At 35.4% G+C, this 16,997-nt stretch overlaps 1 protein-coding gene across 2 annotated transcripts in view; it reads right to left on the bottom strand.

The window, feature by feature from the left end:
• LOC105202427 (diuretic hormone class 2) overlaps positions 1 to 11,998 on the bottom strand; it is a 34,036-nt gene extending 22,038 nt beyond the window's left edge. Inside the window, exon 1 of one of the 2 annotated variants that reach the window (XM_039458945.1) lies at positions 11,972 to 11,998. In XM_039458945.1, the coding sequence (XP_039314879.1) occupies positions 11,972 to 11,986 (15 nt within the window). In that variant the 5' untranslated portion in view covers positions 11,987 to 11,998. Of the gene's footprint in view, positions 1 to 3,799; positions 3,992 to 11,971 lie in introns of those variants that run through there. The other variant, XM_011170964.3, reaches the window with a different exon arrangement.
• Between the last annotated feature and the right edge of the window lie 4,999 nt (positions 11,999 to 16,997).

Raw genomic sequence — 16,997 nt, 5'->3', positions numbered from 1 at the left:
TAGTAGCCGTAAACTCGTAAAAAGTTTTAGAAATGAAAACACATAAAGTCGCGTGCCAACAAGTTGTTACTACTTATATGGATATATTTGTTTTCCTCACGAATTTATTTCGCTTTTACAAAATTAAACAATGTACACAACATTTTCGAGTCGTTTTCTAAATCAATCGGTAAACTTTTCGAGACGCTTCACAGAACCGCTAGCTTCTTAATAGGAAGCTTTCCAGCGACACTAGTAATTCTATGCAATTCAAACGACTAATTAATCGGCCTTATTAATCGATCGTAGCAATGGAAGAGGAAATGGCGAAGATTTGCATTAATCCATTTCGTGGTACTGTAAACTCGTAGAAAGTTTCAAAATATGAAAATGCATAAAGTTGCGTGCCAACAAGCTGTTACTACTGATATGGAAATATTTGTTTTCGTACCGTGAATTCATATTTCGCTTTTGTCAAATGAAATAACATATGTACACGTTATTTTACTTTTTGAGTTTGTCTCCTAAATCATTTGTCGGTAAACTTTTTAAGCTCGCCAACGACACATTTAAGTTGATAATTATATGCAAATCAAACGACTGATTAGTCGGCCTTATTAATCGATCGTGGTAATAGAAGAGGAAATGGCGAGGATACGCATCGCGGAGTAATCCTGCTACGCATGTAATTCCGCGCACGTTCGCGATAACGCCCGCGGCGGCCGTAATTAGATATTAATCGATTGCAAATTATCATAATGCGTTCGCTGCGGTTTTGTGTTTTGTGTCGAAATACGCGGATTTTTTTTCCACCTGTTAGCAATAGCATTGTGGAATCACGATTGGTTATTGCGGTGCATGCGCTTCATTAGGTGCTTTATCTGTCAACAATTATACCTTTTGCCGTAACAAACTACGCGTGTTATGTGCCCTTTCGACCGCGAGCGCGTTTCGCACGAACATGGAATGAACGCTGATAACGAGGGATATTTTGCGGGGAAAAATGCTCGGCAGAATCCATCCAGGTCGAATTTTATGCGTTAACGCAAGGCGCTTTAATATACCCTGTATCAATTTCGTGGAAAGAATTTTCTTCATGAATTTAAAATCGCTTCTTTCTTTTAAAAATTTCGTGGGTGATCTTACAACTTAAAAAGTCGTATAAATTCCCTCCTATTTCGCATCAAGTGGTAACAAAATTTCTCACTCAATAAAACTTTGTATCTCACATTTCTCTCCGAAGAAGAAAGAGAAAATCCATATAATTCTTAAGAGCAAACAGAGTTCTTATTATTTAATTATGTTGCAGCCCGTAAAAGCTCTTTGATGGATGGATTCGATGTGAGATATTCAATATTTGACTAGAATGAGGTCTTCGCTTCCCGCATCGTCTCTTTCCACCTTTTCGACAAACGCCCGGAGCTTTTAAACAAATACAATTTACCGCATTTCAGCATATTTACGAAATCGACTTGGCGAAATTTCGTATAAAATTTCGAACTATCTTGCTGTATTTATTTAACCTAAATAATTTCTTCGTCTTCGTCTCGTCTTTTGTTTCATCATGTATCATAGGCTGGGTATTACTCGAAAATATTTTTGTTTGTTCTCACGTATCAAAAATAGCAATCAATAAATTCTTTGTTTTCTATTTCCGCAAAGTATTTTTTTATCTGTCATGATGACAGAGCTTCGTCGAGAGAATCCTATTGTTAATAAGGCAAACATAATATTCTCTCATACATGGAAAGAACGATTTTGTTAAAGTATCTAAAAATTTAGCTAGATACATATATGAAAATAACGTTGTTAGCAGCAAAATAATTATGTTAATTTGACTGATTGTTAGAATGTCAAAATTTTGTGCAGCTCATCATGCTTGAATATCCGTCATAATTATTTTCAATGTCCAATAAAATTATTTTCAGATCTATATCCAGCTAAACGTTTAAATACTTCAGCAAAATCGTTCTTTCCGTGTAGATTAATAGAATGCAAAAGGTTTAATGCCAAGGTTTAATAAAATTTATTTAAATTTTATTTAACCAATATTTTCTTAATGCGTGTTCGTGTTTGAAGCAATTTGTATCAATTTATTCGGTTTCACAAAATATTCCGCTTTATTTCTTTATTCAAATCTTGAATTTCTAGTAAAAATTTTTATTTATTTCTTTTTCTATGCTCGGCAGAATCTGATACCAAATAAAATATGTGACTTACTTCCAACTTCAAAAGTATAGCGATATAATCGCAAATTGTCCTGTTTGTACAGAGAACGAGCATGGATTCACCAAGTATACGATATAACTTCTTGCGGGCAAATTGTACACGGAAAGTTATTACTGTCCGACGTATCATAGGGTCTTACTACTGTAGCAGTACAGAATCTTACTACTGAAAGAGACAGAACTAGAATTTACTATCGGATCATCACAAACGCAGAGTTACTTCTCTAACTGCAGGGCGTGTGGGATCATGCGAATGTGTGCAATTTATCATCCCATTTGAAAGATTGCTGTTGTTAACACTACAATGCCGCGGCAGAACTAACTTTAAGTAGCTTTACTTAAAGTTCTATCACGAGAACTAAATCTTTGCACAATCTTAAAAACAAACTTGAGATTTAAAAAATTATTATCCATTTGTATTTGATTTAACTCTCCGTTGATTCTGCCTCTAATGCGGACATATAATTGTACAATCGTATCTTTATATATTAAAAGAATACACCAGATTTTTCAGAGTCTAAAAGCTTAAAAAAAAAAAAAAACTAGCCAGGTACCCAACTACCCTTATTTTTCACTGTTTAATCAGACTACTTGGATCACTGATAAACGTGTTTTTCTTTTAGAGTTTTTTCGACTCTAAAAAATCTGAAAAAAATTTTGATAAAAATTCTTTTAACATTTAGAAATATAATTGTATAATTATATGACCAAGATGTTTTTTACTTTTCTTTGTACTTGTTCGCATTTAAGCAAAAACAGGAAAATGGTAAATCATTTTGGTTAATTCAACTTAAATTAACCTGCGGTTAAAAATAAATTATAAGTATTTTTTTTTTAAGAAAGAAATGGGAGCTAACTAATCTTTAATCATTTATAAATCAGAAATTATTCATTGATATGTGATTTTATTTTGATCAATTTTATGTTCAATAAATGTTGACAAAATTCGTTCAATTGGATTGTATATAACTACATGTTAATAACTGCATTTAACTGTTATTCACTGTAAAAAAATGTCGTGAAATTCCATGTATTTTCAAATTAACTACATTAAATTTAATGTATCTGTTACTGAAAGGTACATGCATGAAATTTAGTGCACTTTTGACATTCATTCATTTTTTTTAATGTAAAAATTTGCTTGAAATTTGCTTCCGTTACATTAAATTTTGCGGTATATTTTTAACGGTGTACATTTGTTTGAATATTGTATTTTTCAAAAATTATTAATACTTTAACATTGTGTGATGAAAAATTTTTTTTCAAAAATTTTTATAAAAACTACAGAAACACTACGCGGGATATTTCTTCCTTTCAGAAGTTCTAGACGATTTTTCCTACTTTACTGATTCTGCCTCTAAGGCGGACATGTACAAAAGAATGAAAAATCGTTTCGGTCATGCAATTGTACAATCGTATTTTTAAATATTAAAAGAGTACACCAGATTTTTCAGAGTCTAAAAGTTAAAAAAAAAAAAAAACTAGCCCAGGTAGACTAAGTAGTGAAAAGCAGAATAGTTTGCAGAGGGTTAAGACGCCAAGAAAATTATCACGCGCATGAAGGAAAAAATGGGGGAAAAAGGAACACGCACCTTGACGCTGATGGAGACCGGGCGGCTGACAAAAGCGGGCCTGCCGAAGATTATCTGCGTGGATGGTGGATGTGTCGTCCAGCGACGGTTGATACGGCTCTGCGAAGGCGAACCGTCCGCCGCGCGTTTATATAAGCCCGCGCGACTTTGCGACTCTCGCACCCCCTCACACCCCATCGTGCACGTCCCCACCCCCGGGACGTTGGTTCCCACCCCGCCGTCGATTCGCCGCCAAAGCATTCTCGTCCAATCAAACGTACCCGTGTACCTCGGTCACGGTGTTCCCTCCTGTGCCTGTCCCCGGAGGCGACGTAGCCACCCACGATCTAGCATGAATTCGAATCTCACCGCGAAGTGCCGACGACGAGGCTGTCGCTGGGATTTCTGGGTATGGGTGTATTCCACAGGTGCTTGCCCCTGAAAACTTCCGCGCGAGGAGAGCCGGCCCTTGATAGATTACCTCACTGGCGGCGATCCGCCGGGAAAGCGTCGATGGAGCGCCAAATGGATCCCATTGTGCGACGAGGAGGCGATCGATTATTATTTTTTTTTTCGTACGCGGCATTATACGCGTCGTGAACGCGAAAAAGGAGCATCCTCTGTACTCGAGACGTTTCGCTCGTAGAAAAAAATATCGCGACGCGTAAAACGTTAACGACGATGTGCATAATTTATCATTATCTCGAGACGCGAGCTCTTGACACGTTATTTCTTTTTTCTTTAATATTTTTTAGCGACTAAAAATGCTTTTAGAATTAATCGTTGTTTGCGATTTGCTCACCAAAACTTTCGAGTGTCAGACGACGTGGTGCGGAGTGTACCTATCTCAAAATACAATCCTAAATCAACTGCGGTGGTGCGCGGTGAACGCGGAGGATTGTACTTTCATCCACGAGAGAAAGGTTAAACAGCGATTTCAAATTTCCAGCGTTACCTTCGGATATCTCTAAGTGATATTAGTTTTAGGGGTCGCTTTAGAAATAGGATACCAGAAACGCAAACCAGTCGAAATGCAAAGCCACATTACTGTTTCTCCCTAGTCCGACCGCGTCTGCGTTCTCGCATCGTAGGTTTCGACCGGCCACGCAAAATATGCCCCCGTAATTTTATGCGCGTAACTTGTTGCAGCGCGTTGCAACGGCAGCACTACCGAAGGAATCCGATACGTCGGCGATCATGCGGTCGTAGGCAGCGAAATGCGTCACGCGCTAGCCCGATTTGGAAATTATTCCGAATCATTTAACAATACATTACGCAGTCGTACAAGAAAACGGCGGTAAAATTAGGCGAGTCACTAGACAAACGTTTCGCGAAGGAGACGAGAGTGCGACGGAAAGAAGAAAAGGAAAAAAAGGGAACGAAAAAAAGGTTAAGAGAAAAATATCGAGTCAGTAGTCGTTAGTCACGTTCGAGCCATCAATTTTCGATATAAAGCCCGAGCCATTCGATTCCTACGTCTGATTGACGCACGTATTTCGAATCGGAAACAAATCTTATCAATCTACTTAGCCCAGCCGGGCGTGTTATACATTTCAATTCGCGATGAATCTCTAAGTACGATGTCACGATGAATTATTTCCCGACTACGAACGTCGAACCGATCGTTTATTACGAAATAAGCGATTTGTATTAATAACTAGTATAGCTTGGATCTTTCATTTGCATACTGATAACCATGACGATATATTCAATTTCATTTGCACGTTGATGATTTTTGTAATACGATCAATTTCCCTGACCATCGATCGATTTCAACCCACGCTTGCTATAAAAAAATCTATATATTACTACACACGCAATTCGGGGTGTCGATTGCCACGGCTATTTGCGCAACCAGGACCTGCGAAGGACTGGTGTACACAGATACAATTGGTTTCTCGTCACCACGAGAATTCACGAAGAAATATCCAATTTGCTATGAGTACAACAAGTACTGTTTGTTTGCCCTCGAGACGCGAGTGGGTCAGGTTACCATTCTTGTATCGTGTATATGCGCTAACGTCGACAATCTCCCTATATAAATATTTCATTGAAAGAGTCGCAAACTCCTTAGCGCTTTAAAATAGAATTCACCATTTTTAAATAGAAATAGCTTTATCGCGACCTCAAATTTATTCTTAAGTTATTCTTGAAAATGATAGAAATGTATGTGTGCATGCAAACGAATATTTATAAAATATTATTTAAATTTGTCAGAAAATAGAGAGAAGACACTAATACCGACGTACTACTTTATTTTTAGATTATATTTCTTAAACAAAAGCTAACAATGACACCGTGAAAATAAATACAAACTGGAAAGTGTCTCGTGTATCAGCTGATATATTTTTAAATACTGTTTCGCATTTTGCAATAATTAATGCTTTTGTAACGTAATCAAAAATGGGAAATTGAGAACATAGTAGACAGTAATGGTAGAAATCAGACATGGCCGTTCTACCTAGTTTTACATTTTTTTTTTTTGTTTAAGAAAAAGTAACCACAGCCGATCGGTTTACCGATTTTACAATTAAAAGTAAATATTACTTTGTATCGGATATTTCGGACCCATGTAAACAACCAAAGAGTTTATGTTTTTTTTTTGTACATATCAATTTGCACATGTACCTTGCTCTTCTGCAGAATGCAAATAACTTTTTGTTTTTATTATTATTAATATAGTGCAATGTGCTTAGCTTTCGAGATATAAAAGGATGTCGTTTTAAATGATCTATGTCAGTATTAGCGACCTTTCTCTAATAAATTTACATGATTTATATATAGGTGTTTACTTTTTTCGATATTATATAATAAATTATTTCTCGCTGTCAATATTATAAATCATTTTTCATTATCGGACAAAGTCAGATTTAAATTTACAGTAATGTACAGTTTATTCGCAATTATTACAAAAACACGGTCAATTAAGTAATATTAATAATTAGAAAAAATAAAATCATACTCTTATTCTCAATTTTTCGAAAGAAACAAAAGAATATAAACAAAGTATTAGTTTAATTTACACATTTTTTTATAATTGCGAGTATGCTAAAAAGACGGATATTTTTACATAAATTCCACATGTTTCGCATTCAAAGTCCGGAAGTGTCATATAGGTATCTACATGACCGAAAATACATGTCGGCGGTCATCGCGACGGCAAAGAGCACGATAAAATAATGATATCTCCTATATACCTTACTTTTTTTATCTCCCGCATTTCTTTGCGTCTCTCATTTTTTTTTTCTTTCTCCCGCTAGTTCTCTCGCTATCTATCTCATCCCAGCATCCTCGAACCCAAGGAGCACCCTCGACTTTCCCTTTCTTCTCATCTCATATCAAGAACTACCGTTATTACCGTTTATCGTATGGGTCTTTTCCAGGGCGCCGCCTTATGCCATTGTCGCCATGCAAATTGTACGATAGCTCATTTTAATAATATCCACGAAATAGCGAGCACTCGAAACAAATAGCCCTCGCGGACACAACATGGATATAAGCGAGGAGATGAAATACCAGCGGATGTATTTCATATATGGCAATGTGTGGTCCGATAGTGCGTCACAGTTCGATGGTTTCGATACGTGCCGAAAATTCGAAAGATAAATGAATTAAGAAGTTAATTAATCGGATTTATTCAATGTAATTAAGATAATAAATTAATCAATTATTAGGTGTTAAACGTGCGTAACATTATCAGTATCCGCTATATTGAAGAGCGCTTATTAGCACGCCATCACGAGGGTTTTAGATTTTTCTATTCTTTTGTGTAAAATTCAATAAAAAAAGGAAAGATATGAGATATTTCGTTAACAACATTTGTGTATGTTAAATTATTTTTTTTTAATATGACATATGTTTATTAAAAGTGTATAATCCTGATTAGATTATAACAAACTTGCTATTAATTTTGCTACTGCAATACATCATTATAGCATTATAATGTTAGTATTATTATCTATTTATATTTTATTTAGAATTTTACGTAAAAGTGTAGAAATATAATCCCCAAAATTTACAAAATTTTCGGGAACCGCAAAAAAATAGTATTTGAGTAACTTCTTTTATTAATTAAATTTAAGATATACATCACTAATTGATTAATTATTATATAGCACTTGTTGAATATAACAAAGATAATTAAAAATTAAATTTTTATTGATTATGGTAGTCTTTCGTTAAACAATAATATTAAAATATAATTATGATATAACATCATTGTGCAAAAGTGCAAAAAGATAATGTATGCAAAGATAACTTAAATAATTAACAAAAGATATCATATTCTGAAAATAATATCTGTTTTTCTACGTTAAATACAGCTTCATTTACATATGCGTACATTAATAACTTTGCTATTACACATGAATAATTCTAAATAAATTAAAGCGGATAATTACAATTTTATATAACAACTGGCGGATAATCAGCAATAATAAGCTATATTAATGATGTGTGAATGATGAAAGTTGCTACTTCAAATTAGTTTTCCTTGCATTTGATATCAATTCTTGAATATTCGCCAGAAGACGTAGAACAATTTAACATCGGTAACAAGATACTGACCTGTAACGATTTTTCTTGTTTGACTGTTAAAATCAGAATTCGTAATGTATGATATATCGACACGAAGGGGAATGGTGATTTGCGCGACCGTCGGGTTATTAACAAGATCTGTTCGTGCAAATTCGTTTAATCGCAAAACGAGCGCCTCATTTCACTATCCAATGAATCATCGTTCGATTATCGATTATTAACTTATATCTTGTCAGCGTTACGGTAAAATGATGAATTTATGATTCCCGTTTGAGTATCCAAAAAATAGACGGACCGTCGAAACGTCTGAGATTCTTAGCTAATGACTACTGAGTTAATTACGTAATCTTGATTAGACGTGCTAACATTAGCAAGGGTAAAATTGACTCATCCTCGGGGGACGTCGATCAGACGAACGGAGTTATTCTAACCGGGAAACGTCTCTCGCAGAATAAATAGTTTCATCATTGCACGATCGGTTTGTAGTCACGAAAGAACAAACACGAACGAATAATGCGTGCGGATAGTAGTCGTAATGGAACGCATTACTCTGTAGGTTCGAATGTAACATAAGTAATATGCACTGCCCACGACAGATCGTAATAGCGAGAAAATGTGGTTAGACTGACAAGAAAATACCGACCGCAAATGCAAAATTACTGTCCCTGATAACTTCAAATGAATTATATCATTTGAATATCAATGATAAATTATGTTATATAAATAATAATGAATTATATGCGCAAAATTAATAAAGGTTATTTATTTTGTGGAATAAATTAGATTTTATACATACTTAAAATATATCATGCAGAAATATTAATTTTGAAATTAATACTCTTCCAAAATATTTTGTTATGCTAAAAAACCCAATATATTTGTAACATACAATTTGAAATGTGTTTGATGAAATTAATATCCTTTTCATATCTTTCCACATCTCTCTCGTTATATTTTCTCTTGCCTCGTGTTTTTAGATTTTTTTCTTCATATTTCAGAAAATTCATATTTTACACAAGATTTTCATATTTTCTATTACATCACATTATACTTTTTATTCGTCGTAAGTTACAATTATTAACGTATAAAATACGGTATGCAAAATGGAGCTACAGCTAGTAAGAAATTTTAGAATAGTGGAAATTAGACGTGAATTTATTGTACGTATTCTATTCTTATAAATAAAAAGACATTGTTTAAATAACACGAAAATACGAAATTCAGTTTTCTAAAATTCAAAGTGAAAGGTAATTGCATTCTCTTTTGTTACTCGATCCGTGTATGACGCAAAAGCGAAGATTTCAATCTCTTCGATCTCGCGCGGTGTAGCGTCATTGATGATTACATTGGCAAAATAAAACCGCAATTGCCTTTTAGCTCAGTGTGCCGACTGTAACGATGCAATTGCAATTTACGCGCGAATCACGCGACTCGATAAACATTCCATACAGATCTATTGCTAAAAGATGAATTGTTGAATATTACGCGTTATGGCAAATATTAAAATCCCGTTTTATTTTCCAGTTTTATATCCTCTGGCTAATTTCCAAAGCTTCTCTCTCTCTCTCTCTCTCTCTTTGTAAGCTTCTCGCTTGCAATAATTATCTTTTATTCGTATAAATAATTCGTTGTAAAGAATAATAAAGAATAGTGAAGAATAAAGAATAATAAATTACGAAAACTTTTAATGTCTGCTAATTAAGGAAAGAAGGATGGAAGAACTTTACGAAGGTGAATCTAGTTAAATAGCATTCTTTCACATTTACATTTTGATTTTAAACCGTTTGTCGATCGCTCGTGAGATATTTAGTTAATTCGCTAAGCTAAACGAACTTCACGCCGGCAAAGTTGTTAACGCGCTCGCGGATATGCAATTCCCGACTGCAATTCTCGGGTGACGTATGGAGATGACGCGTAATAGTCACCTATATGTCTAATCCCTCTGAAAATGCGCATTACGCGCAAAAGTTTCGCCGCTGATCTTCACTCGCTTTTTGTTTCCTAATATTTCGAGAGAATTATCATAAGCTTGGTGACGATGAATTGCAATGAATCTAACTTTCATTGAATTTCTGCCTGTTCAGAAAGCAGATATTCCTCCCCCGTTATTGTCTTCCTTCGTGTTTTCGCGTGCTCTTTTGAATTCGTTGCAAACAAGATGAAAGAAAATTTATAGGAGACAACTTTGTTCATCAACTTAACATCGTTAAGCTGGAAGAGGTGGAACCTATCGAGTTTGAAGTGGACCGAATCCTTCCGAAGTGTCGTGAAGTGGATAAGTGCATCCGAGAGCGGATGCGGTTACTATATAGAATCTGTATACGCTTTTCGAGTTTCTATTTTTATCCTTACTTTTAGATACAGTTGATAAATCTTGGAAGTACTTTCGCTTGGGGGCAGAAAAAAGTGTGCTACGAATTCATTAAAAAACAAGCTTGCGCTTTCCGTTTACAGCTTAGCAATTTAATTCAACGAGATCGTTTTATCTGCCACGTTAAATGGTTCGTTGAGAGGAAGCAGTAAAACGGGTCATGTGGCCAACAGCAATTTCGTTTTGACCCAACCCCACGGATTTTTCATAAATTACATTCGACTCGCAATTTACATTCTGAGAAAAACTGCTCTCCCTTTTTCATTTCTCCTGGTTTTGCTTCGGTCTTTATTTAAGAGAGGGATTTACAATATTACGCCATGTGTGTGTATGTGTGTGCGTGCGCGCGTGCACACACACACACACACACACACACACACACACACACACACACACACACACACACACACACATAGACAGACACACACACACACACAGACAGACACACACACACACACACATACACACACAGCTCGTATGGAGAAGCTGTAATGACCTTATTTCAAGACGATTGCCCTTCGAAATTTAAGAATTGCACATACTATTTCTTAAAGCATTAAATTTGACATTATTAAGTTTATGAAAGATATACGAATGTTTGTGAAAATCATCCAGTTTTTATTACAAGAAAAAAGTTGCCTTTCTATGTCAGAAAAATTTATGCCATTAAATTGACAGATGGAAAAAATAAAAATATAAATAAGAAAAGTAAAATTATATGATATTTTTATATTTACGGAACTAAGCGTGTAATTTTTACATCTATTATATGTAAATTTGCTGAATTTTTTACAGTGTACAATCAATCTATAATTCTCTTGTTTTTGTCAGCTCGATTTCCTAGAGACTGCCTGTAAGTTGACAACCAATTTTTCACGTACGCAACGTGATTACTTGCAGTTTGTTGTATCAGTTCTTTTGAAAAAATTAATTAGTTTATCAAATTAAATTATTAGTGTTTCGTAATTCAAGCATAATTAGATTCAAGATTCAATAGAGATGATAGTTCAATTTAATTTAATTATAAAGATATTTCCAAGCAATGTTGTTCAACAATAACATTAATGTAACAATTTTATTAGTCAGTCGACGTACGATAATATGATTGCATTGCACGTGTTATCTTACAAAGATTGTTCTTAATTCTCGATTCCACTGTAAATTTTTAATGCAAGTGCACTCGTGAAATTGAAAAACACTGTCGTTCAAATAAATTTTGTACCACAAAACAAATTTAAATAACGTAAATAATTTTTTATTGAACGAAAAGATTCAAAGATAATTACCTGTTCGACCATCATAGGATAAAGTGCGAACCATGAATTATCTTCTGACGATTACCTAAAAAAAAAATTAAATTAATTTAAATACACATAATAATATTATAATTCACAAATAACTTTTATAAAATTCAAAGAAATATATCAAATGGCATCTAATTAATTTTATCTCTTTATCGTTAACTTGTATAAAATAATCGTATCATTCGCTGTCGTCACACGAGGTTGAATCGAAGCTCAGCAGATGGCAAAACATATCAGAATTCTTTTACTCATAAAATGTTCAGTATATCATCAAATGTAATCGTCGCAAAATCAGTACTTTATAATATTTAATTATTTTGTTAAAGAAAAAAATTGAGGAAAAAAATTAAATCAAAAAGATGAACGCTGAAATATTAATCTGATGTTCCATGTAATGTTATTGAAAAAATAATATTGAAAACGCTTTTTTTATCATCACTTTTGATTGCCGAATAAATTTGTATTAATGTTTCCGGAATGTAAACCCGTAAGGGGGTCCCAGGAGCGCAAGAGCGAAATAATCGATGGCGGATTCGGTGCCGCGACTTCCGCAGGCAATTTAAGGGCCCGGGCGATGCACCGCGCCACGGTATGCCGTTTCGCACAATGCGCCGGATGTGAAAATTCACGAAATGCAGTGCATGATGCCGTGTCACGGTGGGTAGCGACACGCTACGTCTGTTATTTCGTGGCAGCGCGTTTCTGGCTTTCACCCGTCTCCCGTATATTTCTCTTTCCCGCTACTTCCTCTTTCGGCTCCTCTTCTCGCGCGCGCGTCGCCTTACTACCCAAAATGATATACATCCCGTGCAGATAAAACCCGAATATGTTGACCTTACGTTTCCTCCGACGTAAATGGACGAGGCTAGACAGGATATCCCGTCGACTTTACGCCATCATTTCGGGATCTTGTTTTTTTTTCTCGGAGCAATTTTCGAAATGTCGCTCGAACACGAGACGCAATTTCGAGCAATTACGGTATTATGTTATGTTTTGTAAATTCGCAAAAAGAAAAAAAGAAAGGAGGACACGCGCTACCGATGACTCAGAATTTACAAGTCAATATTTTATCGATTACTCTTATCTTATCATATCTTTATAATTAGTACTATTATTTCCATTTGAAACACGTCAATTTGTCTGAGTTTCTTCTCTAAAATTTGAAGAAAAATCTTCTGACTTCGTAACATCTGAGTATGGTGTGCACAATCACGGAATTACCCAACGTTAGATAAATTTGAAAAAAAAAAGAAATGTAAAAGAGGCACGCGCTACTGATGACTTAGAATTTACAAATCAATACTTTATCGATTACTTTTATCTTATCATATTTTTATAATTAGTGCTATTATTTCCATTTCATGTGTCAGCTTGTCTCAGTTTCTTCTCTAAAATTTGAAGAAGAATCTCCCGACTTCGTAATCATTACACATGGTGTGCACAATTATGAAATTACGTGATGTTTGGTAAATTTGCAAAAAGAAAAGGGGACGTGTACGTGACTTGGAATTTACAAATTAATATTTTATTAATAACATATCTTTATAATTAGAATTATTATTTTCAACAATAATGGAAAATGCCCGCATGAAATGTGGAGAGATCCAGATTTAAATGATTGAGGTGTTTTGCAATACATTGTTTACATCTTTTTAAGATGTTCATGAACTTTAGAATTACTAAATCGTTCATCGATTTAATTTATGACGTTACGTATTCCGGCTTCGGTTAAGAACCGTTTTTCGAGACCAACGAATATGCGCAACGCTCAGTTCGCGTGGTAAAAATTCGCACAAAAATTATTATTAGCCCACAAAGATCCACCGCAGATCACTGTAAGACCGATGTATTGACTCTTTCATCTTTATGTTTGATTATTATTTTCATTTAACGTGTGGCAGCTTGCCTCAGTTTCTTCTCTAAAGAACACGAAGAAAAACCTCCTGACTTCGTAACGATCGAAAATGGTGTACACAGAATTTTAACTTGGAATGTTAATCGTAGTCATTATTACTCCTGAATGTTAAGCGGGAGAAAGGTAATGCGAGATGAGTACAATGAGCAAGTAGTTAAGAGGTTGCACCACGCGACCAAGACGACGACCCACGCGCGTCTTACGTCCCGTGCATTCGGAATCGACGCGCGAGAGGGCCTCCCCCCTTAATAAATATTAGTCCTGCGTATGGGCTAAGGGCCTCAGCGAAATTTCCATTAGTATGCTACGTACGGGTTTAATGTACGAACACGGAACCTCGCGAGTTCCACGCGACTGCCGTCTATCGTTCTTCCTTTAAACCGCTCACGTCCCTCTCGCTTTATCTCCCTTCGTCCCCCCTCGAGTCGGCCACCATGGTGCGATTCAGCTTGTCCTCCTTATCTACTCCTTCACTGTTGATCGAAGAGTGCCTCGATAAACCAGCGGTTCGCCGCCCCGCGTGGAATCGAGCCAGCTATTTCAATTAATTATATAACGCGCGAGGTCTCGTGCAGATTATTTTGCAGATCTATCAAAAATTATCTTGGATTAAATTTTTTAATAATTCTTCAACAAGCTTATCAATCGTGATATAACTCAGAAACTTGGACTCGAGTTTCGTTAAAAGGAAAAGTTCCGTTAAAAGAAAGTTTATTAAAAGTTAACTGAAAAATAGAGTTTTAGTAAAGTTATTTCGCACCCGCGTTCAATGACAGAAAACCCATAATCCTATTTTTAATCAATTTTGTATTATAAATTAATATTCTATAAATATAGTAGTATAAATAGTAAATAATACGCAAATGGAGACAGAGAACTGCGTCCATTTATTCCTCTCCCTGAAGTTCGCAAATTTCGTCTTTAATTCTGTCGCACAAACCTGTTCACTTCAGCGTTCTTTTGCGACAAGAGAATTTTTTTAAATCGCTTTAGGAATTCGCAACTAACGCGTCACTTGCGGAGGCAAGGCTTTAAAGTTTTCGATCCAAGGATCCGCAGCTCTAGGGATGCTCGAGCGTATATTGCTTTCCTTTCCCGGCTCTCGAAGGCCTCCGAGTACCCGTAGCTTGGATCGCGTTTCTGTACGCGGTCAAGAGACTCGATCCCGATAGTCTTCGCTGCGGGTACCCGGATCACTAGTCATCTCGCTCGGTTTTATTTCCACGCGGGACTCCGAAGGATTTTCTCGGCAGACTTGCTCTTTCTCGGGCTAAAGAGCAGTGTATCAGGGCTATTCAAAGTAGTAGCTCGAAATTTATCGAGCGGATAAAAAATCGTCATACTGTATTCCATTTACATAATTATTTAATTAATTCCAATTACTTAAATTTTCAGGAAACAAAAAATCTATTATCTTCATTAAATAAATATGATGCGATATTTAACAAGTGTAAAAACCAAGTTGCAGGCATTAATTAAGATTTTGAGAAGTCGTTAAAAAAAAAATAAAATTTGTCTGAACTTGTTTGGTTCTTGCGAGAATTTTATTAATCCTAATTTATTCCATTATATTTTGCATTTACTTTTTTTATCATATTAATAATCATAAAAAATAAAAAAAGAAATCTTATTTAAAATATAAAGCAATAAATGTTCATTTTTTATTTGCAAAATTTTACTATTGGCTTAATAAAAAAAAAACACGTTTTTTTATATCTCTTCATATGAATATGGTAATTTTTCTCCGGAAATATAAATATATATAAAAACAAAAATTTAGGCTTTAAAATATGTTAAGAAATCCATGAAAATAAATCAATAAATAAAAACTTTTGGACTTGTCTGAAGTTCTTACTATTTTATATTTGCTAAATTTTATATTTACTATCCATTTATATTTATTTCTCGTTTTCTGTTTGATTTTTGCCGGAACAAAATTACGATGTGATGCTATTGATAGAAGCGATTTGGCGCCACAACCCAGATTTAAAAAAAAAATACTTATTCCGTTTTTATAAGAAACCTTTCAATCACATTTTTGTCATAGAAAAGCTTTACATCGCTCAGAAAATTTAAAATTATAGTAAAATTGAGACGTTCCGTTCATGGATGTTATTAATCTCAATAACGTTACGCATTAAAGAAATTATTCTCGAAGCTTCTCGCCGCGTGACTAATCTATCTACGATATATAATAGCATCGTATTGTCTCAGGAAGAAAATAAGGAATTTGCAGTGCACTCTTATCTTGTTTTGCTACGCCGTAGCTGACAGATTAGATAACGGAAATCCTCGCACTTAATTTCGATAGGTTCAATAGATTATTAATATAATATAGTTCACTTGTTCTTCTTTCGTATTTTTAAATTTCAATGTGACTTATCGCAGCTGGATCGCAATTAAAAGAAAGGAGCTTTTAACGAGAAACGTTCTACGCAGCGTTTCACCTTGATCCGTTCCGTGCACGTCGTACTTCTCACGTGACGGTAACGACGCTACGTAGCATTAGTAGGGCGATATCGTGAAATTAGTCAGCCTGTGCACTCGCGAGGGCATCCTTATCCAACACTCTCGTCATGTTGACGGTGCACGTGGATAGCCGGTGGATATGAACGCGGGCTTGCGAATTGCCGACTCTCGCGATACTGAACGACTGGCGCGCATGAGTCACACTCGAGTGAGTCAGTGAAGGCTCGTATGTGAAATAAATCAAAATGCATATCTATGCGGTCAGGCCCTCGGTCATCTTAGACATCTAGTTCGTGGAATAAATCGATTTAAATCCGAGAAAATCCATCCCGATACACGCGAGCCGATCAATATCGCAAATGTCGCTACATAGAATTCTTTCACTCTTCCGTGAATCGATCTGAGATAGGAAAGATCTTTTTTACATCTCGGAATTTAAATCGGAGGAAGGTATGTCATATTGCCATCGCAGATTAATGCTCGCGTAATATGAAATGTTCCGCCGTAGTTCAGACTTGTGCTCTCAGAGAGCCTTGGAAACGACTCACGTGTGACTTCTCATTTTCGTGAAACATCTTCGATGCCCATCACGTAGAGTCTTCAGGAGTCGCGCGAGCTCACGAT

The sequence above is a fragment of the Solenopsis invicta genome, chromosome 16, assembly GCF_016802725.1.
Source record: "Solenopsis invicta isolate M01_SB chromosome 16, UNIL_Sinv_3.0, whole genome shotgun sequence".
Lineage (NCBI taxonomy): Eukaryota > Metazoa > Arthropoda > Insecta > Hymenoptera > Formicidae > Solenopsis > Solenopsis invicta.
The sequence above is the reverse complement of the archived record's forward strand: the minus strand, read 5'-3'. Positions and strand labels throughout refer to the sequence as shown.